At 52.2% G+C, this 27,086-nt stretch overlaps 1 protein-coding gene across 1 annotated transcript in view; it reads right to left on the bottom strand.

Moving 5' to 3' along the window:
• The window catches only part of FAAP20 (FA core complex associated protein 20), an 80,334-nt gene extending 53,801 nt beyond the window's left edge, over positions 1-26,533 (bottom strand). Inside the window, exons 1-2 of the mRNA XM_075327822.1 lie at positions 26,455-26,533; positions 8,756-8,866 (exon numbers count right to left, since the gene is read on the bottom strand). Of these exons, the coding sequence (XP_075183937.1) occupies positions 8,756-8,856 (101 nt within the window). The 5' untranslated portion in view covers positions 8,857-8,866; positions 26,455-26,533. The remainder of the gene's footprint in view (positions 1-8,755; positions 8,867-26,454) is intronic.
• Between the last annotated feature and the right edge of the window lie 553 nt (positions 26,534-27,086).

Below are 27,086 nucleotides of genomic sequence, written 5' to 3' on the forward strand. Positions count from 1 at the left end.
CTGTACGGCTAGCAGAGTCTAGGACTGCGTTCATGGCGTAGGAAGAAAAAGCTGACGCTTGAGAAGTCAGAGACGCAACCTGCGGAGCAGAATTACGTGTTACAGCATTAATCTCAGCCATACAAGCTGAGATAGCTTGTAGTGCCCACACGGCTGCAAAGGCCGGGGCAAAAGCCACGCCCGTGGCTTCATAGATGGATTTCACCAGGAGCTCTATCTGCCTGTCAGTGGCATCCTTTAGCGATGAGCCATCTGCAACAGATACCACAGATCTAGCCGCTAATCTAGAGACTGGAGGATCCACCTTGGGACACTGAGCCCAACCCTTAACTACGTCAGAGGGGAAGGGGTAACGTGTGTCAGTAAGGCGCTTAGTAAAGCGCTTGTCCGGAACCGCTCTAGGCTTCTGGACAGCATCTCTGAAATTAGAGTGATCGAAAAACGCACTGCGTGTACGTTTGGGGAACCGAAACTGGTGTTTCTCCTGCTGAGAAGCCGACTCCTCTACAGGTGGAGGCGGGGGAGACAGATCTAACACCTGGTTGATGGACGAAATAAGATCATTTACTAAGGCGTCCCCTTCAGGTGTATCAAGATTGGGTGCAACGTCAGGTTCAGAGCCCTGAGCTGCGACGTCCGCCTCGTCCTCCAGAGAGTCCTCGAGCTGGGAACCCGAGCAGCGTGAAGAGGTCGGGGAAGATTCCCAGCGGGCCCGCTTAGTCTGTCTGGGACTGTGTTCCGGGCAGGATTCCTCCGCGTGGGACCTAGGGCCCAACCTGGGAGCGCGCTGCGGCGCGGAGCGAGAGGGGCCTGGAGGCGACGAGCTAACGGGGCCCGGGGCCTGTGTAAGGACCGGTCTGGACTGCAAAGCTTCCAGCAGCTTGGCAGACCATTTGTCCATAGACTGAGCCATGGATTGTGAAAGTGACTCAGAGAGTTTCTCAGCAAACGTAGCAAACTCTGTCCCTGCCGCCTGGACAGGGGGAGCAGGTGGGTCTACATGAGCCGAGGGGTCCACTAGTGACCTAGGCTCCGGCTGAGCAAGCAAAACAGGGGTCGAGCATTGCTCACAGTGAGGGTAGGTGGAACCCGCAGGTAACATAGCCCTACAAGAGGTACAGGTCGCAAAAAAAAAAAAAACCCTGTGCCTTAGCACCTTTGCTCCTTGTGGACGACATGCTGTTGTGTCCTAGGCGAGTGATCACTGAGGGTATATGGGAAGGGGTATACAGCCCGACCGAACAGAAATATGCATATAAACACGTATCTATTCCGGCACCCTGGGGGGGGGACCAGCATCGGGTGACCGGTGTGGCTTACCGACCGCTAAAAAGCGGGGTGTGTGTCCTCCAGATTCCCTGCCTTAGGTCTCCCAGAGCTGCAGAGCTCTTCTCAGATAATCCTCCACCGGCAGAATGCCAAAAAACATGGCTGCCGGAGCTCTCAGGGGAGGAGTGGAGCCGTGGGCGGTGCTAGAAAAGTGCGGGAATCTGGGGTCCCCACAGTGATCAGTGAGGGGGGAGGACACATCCAGGACGCTCCTGCCCTCACAGCCGACATCAGGCCGGCCGTCCCGCCCTTACCCCTGACAGGCAGGTCCGGGGGCGGGATTTTTGCTACTAGGCCGCGATGAAGCCGGGGACTAAATTTAAAACCGCGGCCGACAAGCAGGCGCGGTCGGCGCGGAAGTCCCCCGGTCTTCACAAATCAGCAGCTGCTGCAGCGTCCGGGAAGCAGGTGCTCCATGCACAGTCCCCATGGGGACAGAGTACCTTATAGATGCAGGGCCCGGTCCCTGAGGATAAATAGACTCCTGTCCAGCAGATTCCCACAGGGGCTGCGGAGGGAGCCCGGTCCCAGTGAATGGATGACCGGTAAGGATCCCACTTCTCCCAGAGCCACTAAGGGATGGTGAAGGAAAACGGCATGAGGCTCCGGCCTTTGTACCCGCAATGGGTACCCCAACCTTAACAGCACCGCCGACGTAGTGGGGTGAGAAGGGAGCATGCCGGGGGCCCCGTGGGGGTCCTCTTTTCTTCCAACCGATATAACTAATCTGAGAATGCATGAGTGGATGTGTGCCTCCTTCCACACAAAGCATAAAACTGAGGAGCCTGTGATGCACGGGAGGGTGTATAGGCAGAGGGGAGGGGTTACACTTTTTAAAATGTAATACTTTGTGTGGCCTCCGGAGGCAGAAGCTATACACCCAATTGTCTGGGTCTCCCAATGGAGCGACAAAGAAAAGTGGAATTCCATCATTTTTTTTTTTTATTTACCATGTTCACTCTATGGTAAAACTGACCTGGCAGTATGATTCTCCAGGTCAGTACAATTACATAGACACCAAACATTGAGGGTATGTGCGCACGTTGCTTTTTACCTGCTTTTTTGCTGCTTTTTCTTCTGCGCTGTTTAATGCCAAAATGGATGTGTTCTTCTATTCAAGCAAAGTCTATGGGAATTTGGGTTTCTTGTTCACACTATGTTGTTCAAATTGCTGCCTTTTTGTGGCAGAACTTTGGTCAAAAACTCAGCTTTGCAGTGCAAAACCCAAATGGCAAAAACAATTGACATGTTGCTTCTTTGAAAAGCTGAGTTTTTGACCAAAGTTCTGCCTCAAAAAGGCAGCATTTTGAACAACAGTGTGAACAAGAAACCCAAATTCCCATAGACTTTGCTTGAATAGAAGAACACATCCATTTTGGCATTAAACAGCGCAGAAGAAAAAGCAGCAAAAAAGCGGTAAAAAGCAGGTAAAAAGCAACGTGCGCACATACCCTTAGAGTTTTTATTTTATTCAAGTGGTGGGAAAAAAAAAACAAAAACAAAAAAAACAAACACATTTAGCGTCATTTTCTGAGACCCTAACATTTTTATTTTTCAGGATCTGGGGCTGTGTGATGCTTTATTATAGGAGTCCTCAGCTGAGGTTTTTACAGATAAATTTTGGGATAGTTGCAACGTTTTGATCGCCTCTTATTGCATTTTATTGGTGTCTGTTGAAGTGGCCAAAAAAAAAAAAAAAATCTGGAGTTTTGAATTTATTTTCCATTACACTGTTTACTTATCAGATTAATTTATTTTATGTTTTGATAGTTTGGACATTTCTGAGAGCAGCGATACGAAATACCGTATTTTTTTTATTACAAGACGCAGTTTTCCTCCCAAAAATTTGGGAGGAAAATGAGGGGTGCGTCTTAAAATCCAAATATAGCTTACCGGGAAGTGGAGAAATGGCGCGGGGGGGGCTGTCTGTGCGGCCAGCTGCCTCTCTGTGCGGACGGCAGACCATCTGCAGTGGCTATGCTGGCAGCGGAATCTGCGTTGGGTGTTCCAGATGCTATGGCTTCAAATGATTGCGCCTGGAGTCAGCGCGTGCGCAGATGGAGCTCTTGGCTGAGAGCTTCTTCTGTGCACGTGCCACTACTGGCGTCATTTCTTTGAAGCCCGGACTACCGACAGAGCATCTGGGACACCTGCCGCACAGGCCTGCTCCACACAGCCACCGCTGCTTACACTGAGAGCACAGATCCCACCGCTGACAGCACAGACCTCACCGCTGACAGCACAGACCCCACCGGTGACAACATCGCCCCTGCGTCCTGTGACTGCACTCCACCACCGTTGCTGTCCCCCTCCGATAAGACAACACTGGTGTATAAGACAGATCCCATTTTTTACCTGTGTTTTTACCATTTACATTTTTTACCATTTACCTGTTTTTATCTCTAAATTTGGGGTGCGTCTTATAATCCGGTGCGTCTTAGGGTGCTTGCCCACGATCAGTGTTTGCAGCATTTTGGATGTAGCGTGTTTTCAAAACGCTGTGTTCTACAGTACAAGCATAGTGGACGGGATTTCTGAACATCCCATGCCCACTGTGCTTGTTTTTTTTCCGCAGCAAATACTGACCTGTGGTGTGGCTTTCCAAGCCACAGCATGTCAATTGTTTGCTGCGGATTCACATGCGTCCTCCGTAGAGAGAATACAAGCGAGAGACTGCAGCGCACTGAACCCTGATCATGGGTACGAACAGCTGTGGTCTCCTGCGGAGGAGACTCGCAGCCCCACAGGTCAGGACCCGCTGCATCCAGGACGCAGCGAGTCCTCATCGTGGGCACGTACCCTTATAAAACGAAATACAGTATGTGTATTTTATTTTTTTTTTATTTTCAATGGGGCAAAAAGGGAGGTGATTTGAACTTGTGGGGTTTTTTTCATCTAGATCTTTTTATTGCATTTTTTTAGTCCCCTTAGGGGACTTGAAGCGGCAGCCATTCAATCGCTTGTGCTGTACAAAGCAGAATTAGCATCAGCACTGCTCTATACAGCTGAAATCACGATCTTAACCCCTTCACGACCGTGGGCAGTAGAATTACGTCCTATTTTAACGTGACTTAACGACTAGGGACGTAACTTTACTGCCTAAAGTTCATTTGATTGCCGTGGCCATAGCAACGGCTTTCAAATGATGTCCCCTGCTGTTTCTTACAGCAGGGGACCTTTGCTTGACCCCAGAGGCGGTGGCATCGCCACCCCCCCAATCGACGATCGATGTGATTGGCTGTTCAAATCTGAACCGCCAACCACATCGTTCGCACTGATTTCGGCAAAAATAACGCCTGAATTAGAGCGATACTGTGAGATCTGGCTATGAGGTGCCGCAGCAGCTGCAGGAGATCATAGCTAGAGCTCTAACATGTCGCCCCCAGCCCCTGCAGCACTGATGGGAGCAATCGTGCTATGATGCGCAATCGCTCCAATCAGTGTGCAGAGGGGCGGTCTGATCTGCAGGTGGCAGCCCTCCCCAGGCTTGTGCTGGTCTGCGAGCCCTCCCCCAACATGTGTGCAGCGTGCACTGGCTGGTACTTGTGGTACCACGCCACCGCTGCTGCTGCCGCCGCCGCTGATGTCACCGCTCCTGCTCCACGTGAGTATTGTGCTCACCTTGCAGCCCCTGCGCGCTCCTGGAATGGCCCCTGCCCGTGCCGCCCCTGCGATCTGCCCCCCCACGCCCCGATCTGCCCCCCGACATCCCAATCTGCCACCCCCCTCCCCCGCCGCGATCTGCCTGCCTCCTCCGTGAGCTCTATTCTGCTTCCTTCCTTCTGCCTCTGTTCACCGGTATCCCTCTCTGCTCTCCCCCTCTGCTCTCCCCCTCCCCCTCTGCTCTCCCCCCGAGGTCCTCTTACCTGCCTTCACCGGGTCGTCCGAGGTCTTCACTGGCTCGATCACATCTGCCTCCATCGCTGGGTCCTTCCTGGGTCTTCTGCTGATCTGTCCAACGTCCTGCCTGCTGCTCCTGTAAAGCTGTCCATCTTCTCCTGCAGTTCTTCTGGTCAGTGATCCTCCTGCTAATCCTCTGGGTACTGTGGGTATAATTTTTTTTTTTCTTTCTGTATCCCCTGTCCATTTTTACACCTCATCCGTCCGTCCGTGCGTCACGCCGAGCGCTGATCAGGGATGCAGATAACGTATCTGCATCCGTGGTCAGTTTCCGGCTTGACTTTTTTTTCCCATATCCCCTACGCTTGTTGTATCGCATCTGTCGCGTGCGTCCCGGCCGAGCGCTGATCACGGATGCACATAACGGATCAGCATCCCTGCTCAATTTTTGGCGTGACCTTTTTTTTTTTCCGTATCCCCGACGCTTTTTGTATCTCATCCGACCGTGCGTCCTGCAGCGGCCGATCAGTGCACCGCGTCTGTGCGTTTGAAAAGTCAAATGGCGTTCCTTCTCTTCTAAGCCTCGCTATGCGCCCAAACAATTGATTTCCACCACATATGAGGTATCTGCGTACTCAGGAAAAATTGCACAATACGTTTTATGGCACAGTTTTTCCTGGTACCGTTGTAAAAAAAAAAGCTACCTGGTTGATGCAAAAATTTTGTGGTAAAAAAAAAAATAATAATTTTCACGGTTCAACGTTATCAACTTCTGTGGAGCCCCTGGGGGTACAAGGAGCTCACCAAACATCTAGATAAATTCCTTGAGGGGTCTAGTTCCAAAATGGAGTAATTTGCGGGGGAGCTCCACTGTTTAGGCACCATAGGGGGTCTCCAAACGTGACATGGTATCCGCTAATGATTCCAACCAATTTTGCTGTCAAATGGTGCTCCTTCTCTTCTGAGCCCTGCCATGCGCCCAATTACTTTCCACCACATATGAGGTATCTGGGTACTCAGGAGAAATTGCACAATACGTTTTATGGTGCATTTTTTCCGGATACCCTTGTGAAAAAAAAAAGCTACCTGGTTCAAGTAACAGTTTTGTGGTGAAAAAAAAAAAAAAAAATTGTATTCATGGCTCAACATTATCAACTTCTGTGGAGCCCCTTGGGGCTCGCTAAACATCTAGATAAACTCCTTGAGGGGTCTAGTTTCCAAAATGGGGTCACTTGTGGGGGAGCTCCATTGTTTAGGCACCTCAGGGGTTCTCCAAATGCAACATTACATCAGCTAATGATTCCAACCAATTTTGCTGTCAAATGGTGCTCCTTCTCTCCTGAGCCCCGCCATGTGCCCAAACAATTACTTTCCACCATATATGAGGTATCGTCGTACTCAGGAAAAAATGCACTATAAATTTCATGGTGTATTTTTTCCTGATACCCTTGTGAAGAAAAAAGCTACCTAGTTTAAGCAACAGAGAAAAAGGAGCCTGCACGATCTGAAATTGGCATGCATCATATAAAAAGTGCAAATTCACAGATTCCAACTGTACTACAATAAAAAAATGAGATTTTTAGCAAATAATTGATCAATTCTTTGAGCCACCCCTGCCAACGTCACGGCAAATCTCAATAGGGGGGTCCTACACTATATTATGTATTTCATGTGCCATGCGGCCTCCTAGATAAAGTTAAAAGCAGAACCATAATGGAGCACACATACCTGTAGCCTGTATATAGGCCGCTTCCATGTTGCAAAAGAGGCAATTATGGATAGAGGCCAGCCTAGGTCCCAGCATGTGGAGCAAGCTCTACACATACCAGGACTATAATCAGAACTGACCCTCCCAGTGCCAGACAGCAACCATTGATAAAGGCGGACCAGATCCAATTATGGTGCTTAATTAGCATTGCCTGTGGAAAGGGGTGAGGCAACTGAGTGTGAACAGCTACCAACAGGAGGAATACATTGCAAACCAAAATCAGTTCACTTTTGGGTATTTTCTGTCACCTAGGCCTCTCAAAGTCACTTCAAATGTGATGTAGTCCCTAAAAAAAATTATTTTGTAAATTTTGTTGGAAAAATGAGAAATTGCTGATGAACTTTGACCCCTTCTAACTTCCTAACGAAACAAAAAAAATTGTTTCGAAAATTGCGCTGATGTAAAGTAGACAGGTGGGAAATGGTATTTAGTAAATATTTTGTGTGACATATCTCTCAGATTTATGGGCATAAATTTTCAAAGTTTGAAAATTGCTAAATTTTCAAAATTTTAGCAAAATTTCCTACATTTTCACAAATAAACGCAAAAAATATCGGCCTAAATTTACCACTGACATTAAGTACAATATGTCACGAAAAAACAATCTCAGAATCGCCAGGATCCGTTGAAGCGTTCCAGAGTTATAACCTGTCAAAGTGACACTGGTCAAAATTACAAAAAAGTGGCCCGGTCATTAGGGTGTTTTAGTGGCCGGGGTGAAGGGGTTAAATGAAGGTTGGCACTCAGCCGGTGTTCACAGGAAGTTCGTCATGACAAACACAGGGGTCATCAGCTGAGCCCTTGCTGTCATGACAACACATCTGCACCCCGCAATCACGTCACGGGTGTGCCGATGGGCCTGACAGCCTGATTCCAGTGATGTGTCACTTATTAATAATATTGTACTGCAACAAGTTGCCCAATGTTTTATCAGCAAGAGATTATCACTACAGGACTAGGTGTCTTGTGCCTCCTGGTCAACTTTATTTAATCGTATGAACGTATATCTTACCATCATATAAAAATAAACACCAGACAATAGACAGTGATTGAAAAATATCAAAAGGATAAAAATCAAATTTGAATATCAAGATTTTCTATATATGCAATAGCGTTATCATTTACAATATAGAAATCCTTCTTGTCACCATGGTAGGATCTCAGGGGGCACTCCTCAACAATGTGCTGGATAGTTTGACGATCTGCTCCACAGTCACAGGTCGGAGAGTCATATTTTCCCCATTACATAAAATCTGCACAGACGCCAAAGTTTGTTCTGATACGATTTATAGTAACCCATGTTTTCCTTGGTAGATTGAAGCCTGGTGGAGGGTTTTGTAAATTAGGGAACATTTGGGGATCACCTTCTACTACATTGACCCAAAGTTCTCGCCATTTCCTGGTCAACTACTCTGTATACAGTAATCTCGCCCCAACACGAATTGGCAGCTGTTTGAATTGAAAAAAAGCTGCAAAAATCGATTGTGTAGATGGGGTTATATACAGCTCGGCATCCTGAGCACTACTAGATATGCAGCAGATAAAACACATTTTATCAAAATGACAGCATGCAGAGCAATAAGTGACCTCACTAAAATCAGGGTCTCAGCCCCTACACCTTGCTGCTCTCAGATTACATAGAAAAAAAAACTTTGTGACAGATTACATTCATAACATTCTGGTAGATCACAACACATTAAGATTATAGCTAGAAACACCATTTATATAACGTTTGCATTTGATTTATACAGTAAACCAACAGTTTGTTTTTACCACTTGTATATATAAAAAAAATGCAATATCAAAGCAGCAACTCACAAGCCAAGTGCCGATGGGGGTTGTAGTGTGGGCTCCACCTCTTGTCCACCCTGAGCTGTGGTTACACATTTCTTCCTCTTTAGCTTCAGTTTAGCAGACATCTTAAATAACCTACAAAGCAGACGAAAGTTAAGATAGGAAACATTCACTAAATGCATAACACATCTGTTATATTTGGACATTGGGGAAGACTTATTAAAAGGGAACCTGTCAGGTGATTTATGCTGCCCAAACCGTGGGCATCTCAGGAAATATAGTTAGAACGTTCAAACAGATTAAAGCGTAAGTGTCATTTAAAAATGTATTTCTTAAATCAATAATACACATGGAAATAAGCAACTTTGTAATATATTGTCACAAACCACCGGGGGGGTCACTCAGAAATCCCCCGCGCTGGCTACCAGTACGTCACAATCGGGGGGTAACAAGTGGGGGTCACCCCTCCTTTATACCTCCCGACCGACAGACAGAGCACGTGACGCGCTCTCTAGCGCCCCTCTTATAGTCAGGCCAATTATGGAATTGCCCGGCAATAAGCAAGGAGGCCGCTATACTACTTATGCCGATTATTGAAGGGTCCCCGGTGAGAGTAGGGTATATATTCCCCCGACCTCCGCGGGCGGAATATATAAAACCTCCCCGAATCTCACTGGCCTCCCCACAATAATCCTTGGCACAACTCGCTGCCACCAACCGCTTCACGGTAACTATTAGCCGAACACACAGACGTGGGATTCAAGATCGAGATAACAGAACAGCCCAAGATTAATTATATAATTTAATCAGCCTAAAGCACACTAGAAACTACAATATATACAATAGGGAATCTACAGAATATACATATGTCAGAGTACAGTTACAGATAAAGCATGGTTTACAAACAGGCATACACAGTTCCCGCAGTTACCTTGTGCGTCTGGCCACAGGGGGGCGCTGTAGGCCAGGTTTCCAGGAACTCCCACAGATGTTTCCTACACGTGACCCCCAGCGAAAGAACACTGGAAAATGGCCGAAGTAGGGTTATCAACCTGGGCAAATCCAGGTCCCCTCCTACCTTAGTGACCTCAGAGGGAGCACTGCTCCACCCCTGGCTGGAGTTATGGACAAAATCCACAACATGGAATATGGCCATAACTTGGCCTGGGAGCGTCGTAGGCGGACGCCAATGCTCTCATTGTGACAGTTATGAATTTAGCTACAGAATGAGAGGTTTCATGACTTGTCTACTAGTTCCACATTGGCTGATATCACGCCTGGGGTATTTCCCAAGCTCCCGCTCCCATAAAAAGGGTGTGCCAGCATCGTCCGCATGCGGAGACACCATTTTTATGGTTGCCATATTTATCGGAAATATGGCTTGCGAGATATGAACCATTTTTTACTGGAGTCGTTCTGTCTGGATACTTCCATAGCCTTGCTAATTAGATAGCAGCTCCTACCACAGGGTCACGGCAGGGAGTCATCCTGTGTCCATTGTTCCCACATCATCTCATCTCCATATCACAGGAGATGGCCATGGAGGTGTAACACCTTCACAGATGCTGGACATTGAGAACAAGAAGGGAGGGGGGCACTGCCAGGGAGTGATGAGCGATTATGACTGGAAGTCATAATTCATCTTCATATCCCGGGATTTGCCTCACACCTCCCCCCTTTTGAGGGCGCTAGGGGGCAGCACACTCCGGTGTTCCCCCGTGTGCCCGTCCGCGACCTCTCCTTGTCGGGACAGCCCGTCTGCGTTACCGTGGTCCCGGCCCCTTTTGTGGCGAATGGTGAAGTTGTATTGCTGGAGCGCAAGGCTCCATCGCAACAATCGCCCATTCGTCCCAGAGACAGTGTGTAACCAGCTGAGGGGATTGTGGTCCGTCTCCACGATGAAGTGGCGCCCGTATAGATAGGGTTGCAGACGCTGCAGGGCCCACACTATGGCCAGGCACTCCTTTTCCATCGTGGAATAGGCCACTTCCCGTGGTAACAGCTTCCTGCTCAGGTACAAGACTGGGTGCTCTTGGCTCGCAGAGTCCACCTGGCTGAGCACCGCACCGAGGCCGAAGTCACTGGCGTCGGTCTGTACTACAAACGGCCGCGTGAAGTCGGCTGCCTGTAGCACGGGCGGGCTGGACAGGGCGTCCTTTAGGGCCTGGAAGGCTGTCTCGCAGTCCATTGTCCAATCGACTGCAGAGGGCAGCTTCTTCTTGGTGAGGTCCGTCAAGGGCTTTGCCAGGCTACTATAGCGTGGAACAAACCTCCTATAGTACCCGGCGGTCCCTAAGAAGGACATCACCTGCTTCTTGGTCCTGGGGGTGGGCCAGGATGCGATGGCCTCCACTTTCTCAGGCTCGGGCTTCAGTGTTCTCCCGCCTACCCGGTGACCGAGGTACTGGACCTCGCTCATGGCCAGCTGACACTTTCCCGGCTTGATGGTCAAACCTGCCCGGTGGACCCGCCTGAGCACCTGTGCTAGATGCTCTAGGTGATCTTCCCAGGTGGGACTGAAGACGGCAATGTCATCCAGGTACGCGGCCGCGTACCCTTCAAGTCCCTTGAGCAGGGTGTTGACCATCCGCTGGAAAGTGGCAGGGGCATTCCTCATCCCGAATGGCATCACCGTGGACTCGTACAGTCCAAATGGGGTAATAAAGGCAGAGCGTTCCCTGGCCTTGCGAGTCAGGGGGATCTGCCAATATCCCCGGCTCAGATCCATGATGGTCAGGTACTGAGCCCCGGCCAACTGATCGAGCAGGTCATCGATGCGTGGCATTGGGTACGCATCGGCGACCGTGACAGCATTGAGCCCCCTGTAGTCCACGCAGAACCGCGTGGTTCGGTCCTTCTTAGGGACGAGGACTACAGGTGAGGCCCAAGCGCTGTTGGATGCCTGGATCACCCCCAGCTTCAGCATCTCGTCAATCTCCTGGCGCATGTGTTGCTGCACCTCCAGGGAGACCCGATATGCTGAACGCCGGATCGGGGGATGATCCCCAGTGTCCACGTGATGGACAGCCAAGTCAGTCCTTCCGGGCTGGTTGGTAAACAACCCCCGGAAGGGGTGTAGGGTGGCCCACAGCTGGGACCGTTGGTCCTCCAAGAGCTGGTGGCCAACCTCCACATCCTCAATGGATCCGCCTGCCCTAACCTGGGCTAGCATATCCAAGAGGGTTTCCGCTTCTCCCTCCTCGGGCAGGTTGCACACGGGGAGCGCACACGCCTCCCGCTCATGATGTGCCTTCATCATGTTCACATGGAAGGGCTTCCGCCTTCCACGGGCAGGGTCCAGGGTGACCAGGTACGTCACAGGGTTGAGCTGCTGGTACACGAGGTATGGGCCTTCCCAGGCTGCCTGAAGCTTGTCCTGTGGTACGGGGACCAGTACCCACACCTTTTGACCCACTTGGTAGGTCCTCTCACAAGCGTTCTGGTCGTACCAACGCTTCTGATCGGCCTGGGCTTGAGCCATATTGTCGTGTACCAGTTGCGTCAAGGCCTGCATTTTGTCCCGGAAGCGCATGACATACTCGATAACCGACACTCCAGGGGTGGCCAAATCCCCTTCCCAAGCCTCTTTCACCAGAGCCAGGGGGCCCCGCACACGTCGCCCGTACAGGAGCTCAAACGGTGAGAATCCTGTTGAGGCCTGTGGAACCTCCCGGTAAGCAAATAACAGGTGTGGGAGATACCGCTCCCAGTCACGCCCATGGGAGTCGACCAACATCTTAAGCATCTGCTTTAAGGTGCCATTGAACCGCTCGCACAGGCCATTAGTCTGTGGATGGTACGGGCTGGCCACCAGATGTCGCACCTGGACTTGCTTACAGAGGGCCTCTATCAGCTGGGACATGAATTGGGTCCCCCGGTCAGTGAGCATTTCCTGGGGAAAACCCACTCGGGAGAAAATCTCCAGCAATGCGGTGGCCACCTTGTCAGCCCGAATGGACGACAAGGCCACTGCTTCTGGGTACCGGGTGGCATAGTCCACTACCGTCAGTATGAAGCGTTTCCCGGAGCTGCTGGGGATGGCCAGCGGGCCGACCAGATCCACAGCCACCCTCCTGAAAGGCTCATCGATGATGGGCAGAGATACCAGTGGGGCTTTGGGGTGTGGCCCCGCCTTCCCCACTCTCTGACAGGTTTCACACGAACGGCAGTAGGCAGCCACATCGGCCCCCATTTTTGGCCAGTAGAAATGCTGGTTTAACCTGGCCTTGGTCTTAGCGATCCCTAGGTGTCCGGCCATCGGAATCTCATGTGCGATCCGCAACAACTCCGTCCGGAACGGATAGGGTACCACCAACTGTCGGTCCCTGGGCCACGCCTCCGGTGAACCCTGCTGGACCGTGGCCCGGTACAGCCGTCCTTGGTCCCAGACCACTCGCTCCGGGTCCGAGTCCGAGGGAGGCTGTGCCGCCTGCTCCTTAAGAGCTTTCAGGCTGTCGTCAGCTTCTAGCGCTGCCTGAAACCCCTGACTAGATGTGGCCAGAATCGACGAGACTGTCACATCTTCGGTCAGTACCCCGGGACCTGTGTCCTGGCCTCCACCTGACTCGGCTGCCACTTGGTCAGAAGGGGAAGAGCTATCGGACCTCCGGGAGGCCCCTTGGCTTCCAGCACTCCCACTGCGGGTGACAGCGGCCACAGCCGCTGCGACCGTGGGTTGTGCCTGCTCCTCCTCCGTTCCTGACCAAGTCGCCGGTTCAGGCAGACCTACCTGGCTTCCTGACACCCCGGTTGTGGGGGAACCATGCACCGAGATCTTACCTGGGAGCACTTCCGCTCCTGGACCGGCCCCAATCTCACCTGCCTGTTCCCCTCCTGCAGCAACAGAACCCCGCTGTGAAATCTCTGGGGACCCCACATTTGCTGTGGTAGCCCCCACCCCACACACTGGTCCTCCCCCTGCAGCACCCTGCTCTCTGCTTATCCCTGCAGAGGGCAGCAGATCCCAGCTCACAGGCTGATTACTTGTAGAGGCATTGTCACACCTTTCTCTGACCCCCTCCCCTGTCACAGCTGCAGCTGTGTGTGTGTCTATGGTGTCTGTGCAAGCAGAAATATCAGAGTTCACTCCCCCCTCTCTCACATCATTCATAGATAACACATTAACATTGTCAGGAGTCATGTCCGTACTGGCTGAAGGTTCAGCCCTTGGTGGGGGCCCAAACTGGGAGGTTATCTGCCCCAAATCTGTCCCAAGTAGCACGTTTGCGGGGATCCGATCAGTTACCCCCACCTCCCTCACCCCTCGCCCTGCGCCCCAGTCCACATAAATGTCAGCAACAGGCAGCGCCGGGTCAATGCCTCCAATCCCGGAGACAGCGAGGGTTTTTCCAGGGATCAAGTCTTGGGGGGACACCATCTCAGGCCGCACCAGAGTCACCTCCGAGGCGCTGTCTCGCAGTCCTATGGTCACAGACCGGCCGACGGTGACAGGTTGGAAGCTGTCCAGGGACCTACCACCACCCCCACCCACACAATACACCTTGGGCGGCCCTTGGGACGGAGCCGGGGCCTTGGGACGCTGAGGGCACATGGCCTTGAAGTGTCCAGGTAGGTTGCACTGGTGGCACCGTCTTGGTTCTGCCACGGGCCTGGAGAGGGGAGTTGAGGGGGACACCCCCTGCAGTCTAGGGGCAGGTGGGGCAGTCGTAGAATTCATCTTACCCCCTCTCCAGGTGCTGCTGGTGGCTGCTCTCCTGGCCTCAGGAGCCCGATTGTTGGTGTAGTCATCGGCCAGGGCAGCTGTAGCCGTGGACCCCTTTGGCTTCTGGTCTCGGATGAACTGGCGGAGATCCTCAGGGCAGTTCCACAAGAGTTGCTCCGTGATGAACAAGTCCAGGATCTCCGGTCCGGTGGAAAGCTGCAGGCCTTGGGTCCAGTGGTCGGCAGCTCGGGCAAGTGCCCGCCGGTGGTCAGCCCAGGAGTCCTTTGGTCCCTTTTGCAGGGTCCGGAACTTCTTGCGGTAGGACTCCGGAGTGAGGTTGTACTGTTGGATCAGGGCCCGCTTGATGGTGTCGTAGCCCTGATCTGCCTCAGCAGGCAAGTCCCCAAGGATATCCAGGGCCTTACCCCTTAGACGGGGGGTCAGGTATTTGGCCCACTGATCCTTGTCCAGATGGTGCTGCAAGCAAGTCCGTTCAAAAGCAGTCAGGAAAGAGTCCAAGTCTCCATCCTTCTCCAGCACTGGGAAGTCCTCAACACGGACCTTTGGAAGTTTGGTGTCTTGAAGGTCACGTGTGGCTGATGAGGGCCGGAGCTGAGCTAGCTGCAGCTGGTGTTCACGGTCTGCCTGTTGCCGTCGCTCTTCACGTGCTGCTTGCCGCTCCGCAGCCTCACGCGCTGCTTGCCGCTCCGCAGCCTCAGCGTCACGCGCCGCCTGCCGCTCTGCCCTGCGCTCTGCCAGGAGTTCCTTGTAGCCCTCCTGGTCTCCAGCCTGGAGAAGGGCCATAGCCATTTGAAGAAGGCTATCCGAGCCTCCCAGGCTCGGTGGAATGGCACGTGGTGATCTGCGGCCCGCTGCGGAGCCTGGTGATTCACTGTCCATTGCAGAGCGGAGGGCTGGCCTCTGGCTCGTTGAGGACCCTTGGGCGAGCTCCTCCTCATTTTGTCCAGCAGTGCCAGGTTGTGCGATGTCCTCTGCAGAGCTGTTCTCTGGCGTCGGGCTCTTGGAGGGCTCGTGGACAACCTCCTCATCGTCTCTGGCCTGAGCATCGGCCATTCCTTTGGCTTTGCTCCTGGTGCTCTCAGCCATTCTTGCAGACTTTGGTCACTGACACAGAACTGACACCTGATGCCTCCACACACCTTACAGTATCTGCACTCTGACACTCTAGTGTTGAGCTAGTCTGAAGACCCCAGCAGCCACAGCTGCTGCAGGCAGTCTTTAGTGTCTGGGAGTATGGGTCTCACACTCACACACACTATTATCTCGATCCCACCGCTATGCCACCAATATGTCACAAACCACCGGGGGGGTCACTCAGAAATCCCCCGCGCTGGCTACCAGTACGTCACAATCGGGGGGTAACAAGTGGGGGTCACCCCTCCTTTATACCTCCCGACCGACAGACAGAGCACGTGACGCGCTCTCTAGCGCCCCTCTTATAGTCAGGCCAATTATGGAATTGCCCGACAATAAGCAAGGAGGCCGCTATACTACTTATGCCGATTATTGAAGGGTCCCCGGTGAGAGTAGGGTATATATTCCCCCGACCTCCGCGGGCGGAATATATAAAACCTCCCCGAATCTCACTGGCCTCCCCACAATAATCCTTGGCACAACTCGCTGCCACCAACCGCTTCACGGTAACTATTAGCCGAACACACAGACGTGGGATTCAAGATCGAGATAACAGAACAGCCCAAGATTAATTATATAATTTAATCAGCCTAAAGCACACTAGAAACTACAATATATACAATAGGGAATCTACAGAATATACATATGTCAGAGTACAGTTACAGATAAAGCATGGTTTACAAACAGGCATACACAGTTCCCGCAGTTACCTTGTGCGTCTGGCCACAGGGGGGCGCTGTAGGCCAGGTTTCCAGGAACTCCCACAGATGTTTCCTACACGTGACCCCCAGCGAAAGAACACTGGAAAATGGCCGAAGTAGGGTTATCAACCTGGGCAAATCCAGGTCCCCTCCTACCTTAGTGACCTCAGAGGGAGCACTGCTCCACCCCTGGCTGGAGTTATGGACAAAATCCACAACATGGAATATGGCCATAACTTGGCCTGGGAGCGTCGTAGGCGGACGCCAATGCTCTCATTGTGACAGTTATGAATTTAGCTACAGAATGAGAGGTTTCATGACTTGTCTACTAGTTCCACATTGGCTGATATCACGCCTGGGGTATTTCCCAAGCTCCCGCTCCCATAAAAAGGGTGTGCCAGCATCGTCCGCATGCGGAGACACCATTTTTATGGTTGCCATATTTATCGGAAATATGGCTTGCGAGATATGAACCATTTTTTACTGGAGTCGTTCTGTCTGGATACTTCCATAGCCTTGCTAATTAGATAGCAGCTCCTACCACAGGGTCACGGCAGGGAGTCATCCTGTGTCCATTGTTCCCACATCATCTCATCTCCATATCACAGGAGATGGCCATGGAGGTGTAACACCTTCACAGATGCTGGACATTGAGAACAAGAAGGGAGGGGGGCACTGCCAGGGAGTGATGAGCGATTATGACTGGAAGTCATAATTCATCTTCATATCCCGGGATTTGCCTCACATATATCCTATCAGGGAAATCTCCTTCTTTCTCTAGCTAAATTAATTAGTCATTATCAAAATTCTCAATTCCGAAGTAAAATCTGTGAAGACTTTCCCACGAGGCCTCCTTCACACATCCATGTTTCCGGTAAGTGTCACGTCCGTTTCCACATGCACCGGATACACGGACACATGTAGACACTCGAGTGTCCTCCACATGGTGACATGTTCGTTTTCTGGCAGCAGCACGGGTGTCACACGGACCTCACACTGATGTGATCCGTGTGACACGTATTGGAGAAGAAGGGAAATTTTGTTACTTACCGTAAATTCCTTTTCTTCTAGCTCTTATTGGGAGACCCAGACGATTGGGTGTATAGCACTGCCTCCGGAGGCCACACAAAGCAATTACACTAAAAAGTGTAAGGCCCCTCCCCTTCTGGCTATACACCCCCAGTGGGATCACTGGCTCACCAGTTTTAGTGCAAAAGCAAGAAGGAGGAAAGCCAATAACTGGTTTAAACAAATTCACTCCGAGTAACATCGGAGAACTGAAAACCGTTCAACATGAACAACATGTGTACCCGCAAACAAACCAAAAATCCCGAAGGACAACAGGGCGGGTGCTGGGTCTCCCAATAAGAGCTAGAAGAAAAGGAATTTACGGTAAGTAACAAAATTCCCTTCTTCTTCGGCGCTCTATTGGGAGACCCAGACGATTGGGACGTCCAAAAGCTGTCCCTGGGTGGGTAAAGAAATACCTCATGTTAGAGCTGCAAGACAGCCCTCCCCTACGGGGAGGCAACTGCCGCCTGCAGGACTCTTCTACCTAGGCTGGCGTCCGCCGAAGCATAGGTATGCACCTGATAATGTTTGGTGAAAGTGTGCAGACTCGACCAGGTAGCTGCCTGGCACACCTGTTGAGCCGTAGCCTGGTGTCGCAATGCCCAGGACGCACCCACGGCTCTGGTAGAATGGGCCTTCAGCCCTGATGGAACCTGAAGCCCCGCAGAACGGTAGGCTTCAAGAATTGGTTCTTTGATCCATCGAGCCAGGGTGGCCTTAGAAGCCTGCGACCCTTTGCGCTTACCAGCGACAAGGACAAAGAGTGCATCCGAACGGCGCAGGGGCGCTGTGCGGGAAATGTAGATTCTGAGTGCTCTCACCAGATCCAACAAATGTAAATCCTTCTCATACCGATGAACTGCATGAGGACAAAACGAAGGCAAAAAGATATCCTGATTAAGATGAAAAGAGGATACCACCTTCGGGAGAAACTCCTGAATGGGGCGCAGCACTACCTTGTCCTGGTGGAAGACCAGGAAGGGAGCCTTGGAAGACAACGCTGCTAGCTCAGACACTCTCCGAAGAGATGTGATCGCTACCAGAAAAGCCACTTTCTGTGATAGTCTAGAAAGTGAAACCTCCTTCAGAGGCTCGAAGGGCGGCTTCTGGAGGGCAACTAGTACCCTGTTCAGATCCCATGGATCTAACGGCCGCTTGTACGGGGGAACTATATGGCAAACCCCCTGTAGGAACGTGCGCACCTTAGAAAGTCGTGCTAGACGCTTCTGAAAAAGACGGATAGCGCCGAGACTTGCCCTTTAAGGGAGCCGAGCGACAAACCTTTTTCTAACCCAGATTGGAGGAAAGAAAGAAGGGTAGGTAATGCAAATGGCCAGGGAGACACTCTCTGAGCAGAGCACCAGGATAAGAATATCCTCCACGTTCTGTGGTAGATCTTAGCAGACGTGGGCTTCCTAGCCTGTCTCATGGTGGCAACGACCCCTTGGGATAAGCCTGAAGACGCTAGGATCCAGGACTCAATGGCCACGCAGTCAGGTTGAGGGCCGCAGAATTCCGATGGAAAAACGGCCCTTGGGACAGTAAGTCTGGTCGGTCTGGCAGTGCCCACGGTTGGCCGACCGTAAGATGCCACAGATCCGGATACCACGCCCTCCTCGGCCAGTCTGGAGCGACGAGTATGACGCGGCTGCAGTCGGATCTGATCTTGCGTAGCACTCTGGGCAAGAGTGCCAGAGGTGGAAACACATAAGGGAGCCGGAACTGCGACCAATCTTGCACTAGGGCGTCTGCTGCTAGAGCTCTTTGATCGCGAGACCGTGCCATGAAGGTTGGGACCTTGTTGTTGTGCCGGGACGCCATTAGGTCGACGTCCGGCCTTCCCCATCGGCGACAGATTTCCTGAAACACGTCCGGGTGAAGGGACCATTCCCCTGCGTCCATGCCCTGGCGACTGAGGAAGTCTGCTTCCCAGTTTTCTACGCCCGGGATGTGAACTGCGGATATGGTGGAGGCCGTGGCTTCCACCCACATCAGAATCCGCCGGACTTCCTGGAAGGCTTGCCGACTGCGAGTCCCTCCTTGGTGATTGATGTATGCCACCGCTGTGGAGTTGTCCGATTGAATTCGGATCTGCTTCCCTTCCAGCCACTGCTGGAAGGCTAGTAGGGCAAGAAACACTGCTCTGATTTCCAGAACATTGATCTGAAGGCTGGACTCCTGCTGAGTCCACGTACCCTGAGCCCTGTGGTGGAGAAACACTGCTCCCCACCCTGACAGACTCGCGTCTGTCGTGACCACCGCCCAGGACGGTGGTAGGAAGGATCTTCCCTGTGATAATGAGGTGGGAAGAAGCCACCACTGCAGAGAGTCCTTGGCCGTCTGGGAAAGAGAGACTTTCCTGTCCAGGGATGTCGCCTTCCCGTCCCATTGGCGGAGAATGTCCCATTGAAGTGGACGCAGATGAAACTGCGCAAACGGAACCGCCTCTATTGCCGCCACCATCTTCCCGAGGAAGTGCATGAGGCGTCTTAAGGAGTGCGACTGACTTTGAAGGAGAGCCTGCACCCCTGTCTGTAGTGACCGCTGCTTGCTCAGCGGAAGCTTCACTATCGCTGAGAGAGTATGAAACTCCATGCCAAGATACGTTAGTGATTGGGTCGGTGACAGATTTGACTTTGGGAAGTTGATGATCCACCCGAACGCCTGGAGAGTCTCCAGTGCAAAATTCAGGCTGAGTTGGCATGCCTCCTGAGAGGGTGCCTTGACCAGTAGATCGTCCAAGTAAGGGATCACAGAGTGTCCGTGAGAGTGCAAGACTGCTACCACTGCTGCCATGATCTTGGTGAACACCCGGGGGGCTGTCGCCAGACCAAATGGCAGAGCCACGAACTGAAGATGTTCGTCTCCTATCACGAAGCGCAGAAAGCGTTGGTGCTCCGTAGCAATCGGCACGTGGAGATAAGCATCTTTGATGTCTATTGATGCTAGGAAATCTCCTTGGGACATTGAGGCAATGACTGAGCGGAGGGATTCCATCCGGAACCGCCTGGCGTTCACATGCTTGTTGAGCAGTTTTAGGTCCAGAACAGGACGGAAGGAGCCGTCCTTTTTTGGAACCACAAAGAGATTGGAGTAAAATCCTCGCCCCCGTTCCAGAGGGGGGACAGGGATCACGACTCCTTCTGCTCTTAGAGAGTCCACCGCCTGCAGCAGGGCATCTGCTCGGTTGGGGTGTGGGGAGGTTCTGAAGAACCGAAGTGGAGGCCGAGAACTGAACTCGATTCTGTACCCGTGAGACAAAATGTCTGTTACCCACCGGTCTTTGACCTGTGACAACCAAATGTCGCAAAAGCGGGAGAGCCTGCCACCGACCGAGGATGCGGAGGGAGGAGGCCGAAAGTCATGAGGTAGCCGCCTTGGAAGCGGTTCCTCCATTTGCTTTCCTGGGGCGTGAGTGAGCCCGCCAGGAATCTGAGCTCCCTTGTCCTTTCTGAGTCCCTTTGGACGAGGAGAATTGGGGCTTGCCCGAGCCTCGAAAGGACCGAAACCTCGACTGCCACTTTTTCTGTTGAGGTTTACTTGCTCTGGGCTGTGGCAAGGAAGAGTCCTTACCCTTGGACTGTTTTATGATTTCAGCCAATGGCTCACCAAACAGTCTGTCTCTAGATAATGGCAAGCTGGTTAAGCATTTTTTGGAACCAGCATCTGCTTTCCAGTCCTTTAACCATAAGGCTCTGCGCAAAACCACAGAATTGGCGGCCGCCATAGAGGTACGGCTCGTAGATTCTAGGACAGCATTGATAGCATAGGTCGCAAACGCAGACATTTGCGAAGTCAGGGACGCCACCTGTGGCACTGCTGGATGCATGATAGCATCCACCTGTGCTAAACCAGCTGAAATAGCTTGGAGTGCCCACACGGCCGCGAATGCTGGAGCAAACGACGCGCCGATAGCTTCATAGACAGATTTCAACCAAAGGTCCATCTGTCTGTCGTTGGCATCTTTAAGTGAAGCGCCATCCTCTACTGCGACTATGGATCTAGCCGCAAGCTTGGAAATTGGGGGATCCACCTTTGGGCACTGGGTCCAGCGTTTGGCCACTTCAGAGGGAAAAGGATAACGGGTATCCTTAGAACGTTTAGAGAAACGCTTGACTGGATGAGCGTCGTGCTTCTGGATTGATTCTCTGAAGTCAGAGTGGTCCAAAAAAGCACTTAATTTACGCTTGGGATACAGGAAATGGAACTTCTCCTGCTGTGCAGCTGCCTCCTCTGCTGAAGGAGCTGGGGGAGAAATATCCAACAGTCTATTAATCGCCGATATAAGGTCATTAACCATGGCGTCACCATCAGGGGCATCCAGATTGAGAGGGGCCTCAGGATTAGAATCCTGATCACCGTCCTCAGTCTCATCACAGAGAGACTCTTCTCGCTGAGACCCTGAGCAGTGTGATGACGTGGAGGGTCTTTCCCAGCGAGCTCGCTTAGGCTGCCTGGGACTGTCATCTGAGTCAGAGACTTCAGCTTGTGATGCTTGAGACCCCCTTGAAGTACGGATTAGTTCCAACTGAGGGGGACCAGAGAGCATAGCCACAGCAGTGTCCATGGTCTGAGGAACTGGCCTGGCCTGCAAGGTCTCCAGGATTTTTGTCATAGCCTCAGACATTTTATCAGCAAACACTGCAAAGTCTGTCCCCGTCACCGGGGCAGGGTTCACAGGCGTCTCTGCCTGGGCTACCACCACAATAGGCTCTGGCTGACGAAGTGCCACTGGGACTGAACATTGCACACAATGTGAATCATTGGAGCCTGCCGGTAGATCAGCCCCACATGCAGTACAAACAGTGCACACAGCCCGTGCCTTGGCAGCCTTGCGTTTTGCGGATGACATGTTGCTGCCTCCTCAGAGCAGTACAGGGTGTCCAGCCAAGAAGCGACCTTACAGTGCAACTAAATATATATATGGTACCAAGAAAAAAAGTACACTAATATATCACTGAGGCACTAGTGGGGCCAGCACTACTGTGCAGCTTACCGCCCGCTTAGGAGCGGTGTGTGGTCGCCAGAAATCCCTCTAGTCTGGGTCTCCCAGAGCCTGCTGCCTTTCCCCAGCCAGATCGCATGTGTAATGGCTGCCGGCGTCCTTGTGGAGAGGGGGGGGCGGGCCCTGGGCGTACACCGACGAAGAGCGGGAAGTCTGCTTCCCCCTGTGCCTAGTGAGAGGGCTGGAGCATGTAAATAAAGCTCCAGCCCTCGGCGCTGCCATTGAGCAGCGTCTCTCCCCTACCCTGATTGACAGGGTGGGGGCGGGAACGAAGCGGCGCTAGGCCGCAGAAGCCGGGGGCTAAAGTTAGAAGCGCCGCCGCCGTAAAAGCGCGGTCGGCGCAAAGCCCCCGGCGCACCACAAGTCGCAGCTGCGCCGCCGCTCCAGGAGCGGTCGGCGCAGTAGTTCCCAACACACAACGTCACTCAGCAAAGCTGCAGTGACCTAACCCCCAGCGTACAGCGCCACTGTCCCCGGCGCACTACAACGCTCAGCAAGCCCTGAGAGTGTCCGTGCCTGCCGGGGACACAGAGTACCTGAAAGTTGCAGGGCCATGTCCCTGAACGGCACTCCCGCTCCCAATCCAGCAGGTTCTATGGGTCTGTGGATGGAGCCCGGCCCCAGGGCTTGGGGGCCGGCAAGATCCCACTTCCACAGAGCCCTCCAGGGGATGTGGAAGGAAAACAGCATGTGGGCTCCAGCCTCTGTACCAGCAATAGGTACCTCAACCTTACAAGCACCACCACGGGTGAGAAGGGAGCATGCTGGGGGCCCCATATGGGCCCTCTTTTCTTCCATCCGATAGAGTCAGCAGCTACTGCTGACTACAAACAGTGGAGCTATGCGTGGATGTCTGACCTCCTTCGCACAAAGCAGAAAACTGGTGAGCCAGTGATCCCACTGGGGGTGTATAGCCAGAAGGGGAGGGGCCTTACACTTTTTAGTGTAATTGCTTTGTGTGGCCTCCGGAGGCAGTGCTATACACCCAATCGTCTGGGTCTCCCAATAGAGCGCCGAAGAAAACACAGGTGACATAAAAATAAAGACTTTTTATTTTTACGTCTCTGCGGTTACTTCCAGGCCTACTCATTGCATATTCACAGCATTGACTGCGGACCCGGAAGTAACAGCAGCACTGGGGATAAGCAAGTATACCAGCTCATGCTGTCCGTGTGCTATTCGGATGTCAAATGGATAGCACACTTAGAACATACACAACCTTCACCACGGACCGTGTAAAACATTAGTGTATTGCACAGATGTGGGAAGGAGGCCTTGCTGAGATAGGAGACAGCAGTTGTTACTGAGGAGATTCTATGACTATGGGAGACACAAGATACAGAGGGAGGAGCTAGAGAAAGAGCGCGATCCCCATCTGCATAGAACCTCATCAGCACCAACTGCCATCTCCTATCTCAGTAATGGGAAAGTCTTTACACTGAATGCAGAATTTACCTTAGAATTGAAAATTTTGATGACTAGTGTCACAAGGAGCTTGAAAGTCTTGAGCCCCTACCCGGCATATTCATTACTTCTCTCTCCCAGCCCTCCTGTTAGGCGCTTCAGGAAAATGCTTGACTTTCCCCAATCAGTTTCATTATACACTACACTTGAGTCGACCACCTCTAACCTGCTCAATTGGAGTACCGGGCACTTTAGTGCTCGATCATCACTAATAATGATTGATCATTTCTGGCAGAGAAAGAAGCAAATTTGTGAGATAAGATAAACACAAAGTTGCTTATTTTCAGATGTATGATTGATTTATGAAATAAAAATGACTGTTACACAAAGTGGTTAAAGAACTTGTCCACTACTTTTACATTGATGACCTATCCTAAGGATACACCATCAATGTCTGATTGACCGAGGTCTGACAGCTGTCACCCCCGCCGATCAGCTGTTCTTGGTCCCGGAAGCAGCAGCAGTAGGAAATGCTCAATGCTGGAGCTGCTCCATCTTCTGATAGCGGCCAAGGCCGGGTACAGCACATCCGCCTCCTATTCTAATCAATGGGAAGCAGATGTGCAGTACCCGGCCGGTCTCAGAAGACAAAGTAGCGCCGCAACTGAGTATTTCTGGCTGCCTGCTGCCACCAGGACTGAGGACAGCTGATCAGCAGTGGTGCTGGGTGTCAGACCCCGGCTGATCAGCCACTGATGACCTATCCTAAGGATAGGCAATGTAAAAGTAGTGGACAAGCCCTTTAAACACATCACCTGGATCACAGGTCTTGTGAAACAAACCAGCAGCCTTGAGTGGACCTTACTTGGGTCAAGCCGGTAATTGATATGTTCCACAGTCAGTGTATGGACCCATGGGGGTGAGGTCTACTGACAAAAAAATACATACAAGGCTGCTACTCGTCCAGACAATGCGGTCCATAGACACGGTGCAGATCGATTTGTATGACCCAGTTCTATCAGCATCAACAGTAGTCACTGGTGAGGGCTCCAAGAACGGCCTCCTATCTGACGGCATCCGCTAGTGATGGGTCGGTTGCGACCGATCCGCGACAAAGAGCCGTCGCCCCAGTGAGAGCCACTAAATTCTCATAATGGCTCTCACTGGGCGTAAAATTCCGGTGTTCAGCGGACAAAACCCCGCCCACCAGAGCAATTTAATTAGCCCATTGCAAGTGGGCGGGATTTTGGCATTGGGAGGGCGGAGTTTCAGTCACATGAAGGAAAGGGAGTAGGATCACCAAAAAAAAAAAAAAACAAGAGAGCTGGACAACACATCCCTAGCATCCGCAGCTCTTCTTTTGACTTGCTGGCCTGGTGCGTCCTTCCGCAGGGATGGCGCCAGGAAAACAAGTAAAAAAAGACCGCGGATGGGGTTAGGTTATAGGCGCTTGCTCATGTTGCCTGTCCAATGACCTCAGATTGGCAATGTGGCGACCTATTCGGATGTGGGAGCGTCCTAACTTGCTGTACAATCTCTGTACAGATGCATACCGTACGCTGCCGCAGACCGTACGCTGCTGCACACCGTACGTTTCTGCAGACCATACACTGCTGTGCTGCACACCATACGTTTCCGCAGACCATATGCTGCCGCAGACCATACACTGCTGTGCTGCACACCATACGTTTCCGCAGACCATATGCTGCCGCAGACCGTACGCTGCCGCACACCATACGTTTCCGCAGACCGTACGCTGCCGCACACCATACGTTTCCGCAGACCGTACGCTGCCGCACACCATACGTTTCCGCAGACCGTACGCTGCCGCACACCATACGTTTCCGCAGACCGTACGCTGCCGCACACCATACGTTTCCGCAGACCGTACGCTGCCGCACACCATACGTTTCCGCAGACCGTACGCTGCCGCACACCATACGCTGCCACACACCATACGTTTCCGCAGACCTTATGCTGCCGCACACCATACGTTTCAGCAGACCGTCCGCTGCCGCACACCATACGTTTCAGCAGACCGTCCGCTGACGCACACCATACGTTTCCGCAGACCTTACGCTGCCGCACACCATACGTTTCCGCAGACCTTACGCTGCCGCACACCATAAGCTTCCGCAGACCTTACGCTGCCGCACACCATACGTTTCCACAGACTGCTGCCGCACACCATACGTTTCCACAGACTGCTGCCGCACACCATACGTTTCCACAGACTGCTGCTGCACACCATACGTTTCCGCAGAGCGTACGCTGCCGCACAGCATACGTTACCGCAGACCGTACGCTGCTGCACACCATACGTTACCGCAGACCGTACGCTGCCGCACACCATACGTTACCGCAGACCGTACGCTGCCGCACAGCATACGTTACCGCACACTGTATGCTTCCACAGACAGTACAATGCACACACCATACGCTGCCACTTTTCTCTTCAGCTCTCACTTCTATCCAGCACATAACGGGTTACTCCCCTCATAACATCTATGGAGGGTGCAGGCAGCGCCATGATGACAGCGCCGGGCGGCTGCTGCGCCGCACACTACCCGCTCCTGTGTCATTATCAGCATTGTTCTCGTGTTTACCGATAATTATAATCACGCTTCAACCTGATTAAGGACACACAACGCGCAGAAAAGTAATTAGCCGCTAATAGCACGGCGACAGGGAGTCGCCATCATCAGGAACATGCATATATACATACTCGAGCCGCTGCGGCGCTGACAGGACTGACGGACGGACGCTGAGGAGAAAAGCGCGGGCTCTGCGCTCCGGCCCCGCCCCCCGCGTGAGGGCGGGAAACTTTACCTCAGGAAAGAATTCCTATCAGTGCTATATGTACTGGCCGCGCTCGCCACACGTATAACTATCGGGATCACACCGTGTGGGATGGCATATGTCGTGACAGGAAGGTCTGTCCTACGTTGTACGTCGATGACTTTGTCAGACTAGAAGTCCCAGCAGTCCACCTCTTAGGCCCTGTGCGCACGCTGCTGTTTTTGCTGCGGTTTTACTGCATGAATTGCTACAGAAAATGTCCATAACCTTTCTGCAGTCATTCCCCAGCAAAACCTATGGGAAAAAAAAAGTGTGCTGTGCTGTGCTGCGGAAAAGAAGTGACATCCACATTCTTTTTGCTGCAGAAATTCTGCAGCAAAACCTGTTGGTGAAAAAAAAACGCTGCGCACACTGCGTTTTTTTCACCAGCAGGATTTGCTGCAGAATTTCTGCAGCAAAAAGAATGTGGATGTCACTTCTTTTCCGCAGTTTCCTGCGGTTTTTGCCATGGACAATGGTAAAAAAACCCGCAGGGAACAACGTGGAAAATTCGCAGTT

This window comes from Anomaloglossus baeobatrachus, chromosome 11 (assembly GCF_048569485.1).
Source record: "Anomaloglossus baeobatrachus isolate aAnoBae1 chromosome 11, aAnoBae1.hap1, whole genome shotgun sequence".
Lineage (NCBI taxonomy): Eukaryota > Metazoa > Chordata > Amphibia > Anura > Aromobatidae > Anomaloglossus > Anomaloglossus baeobatrachus.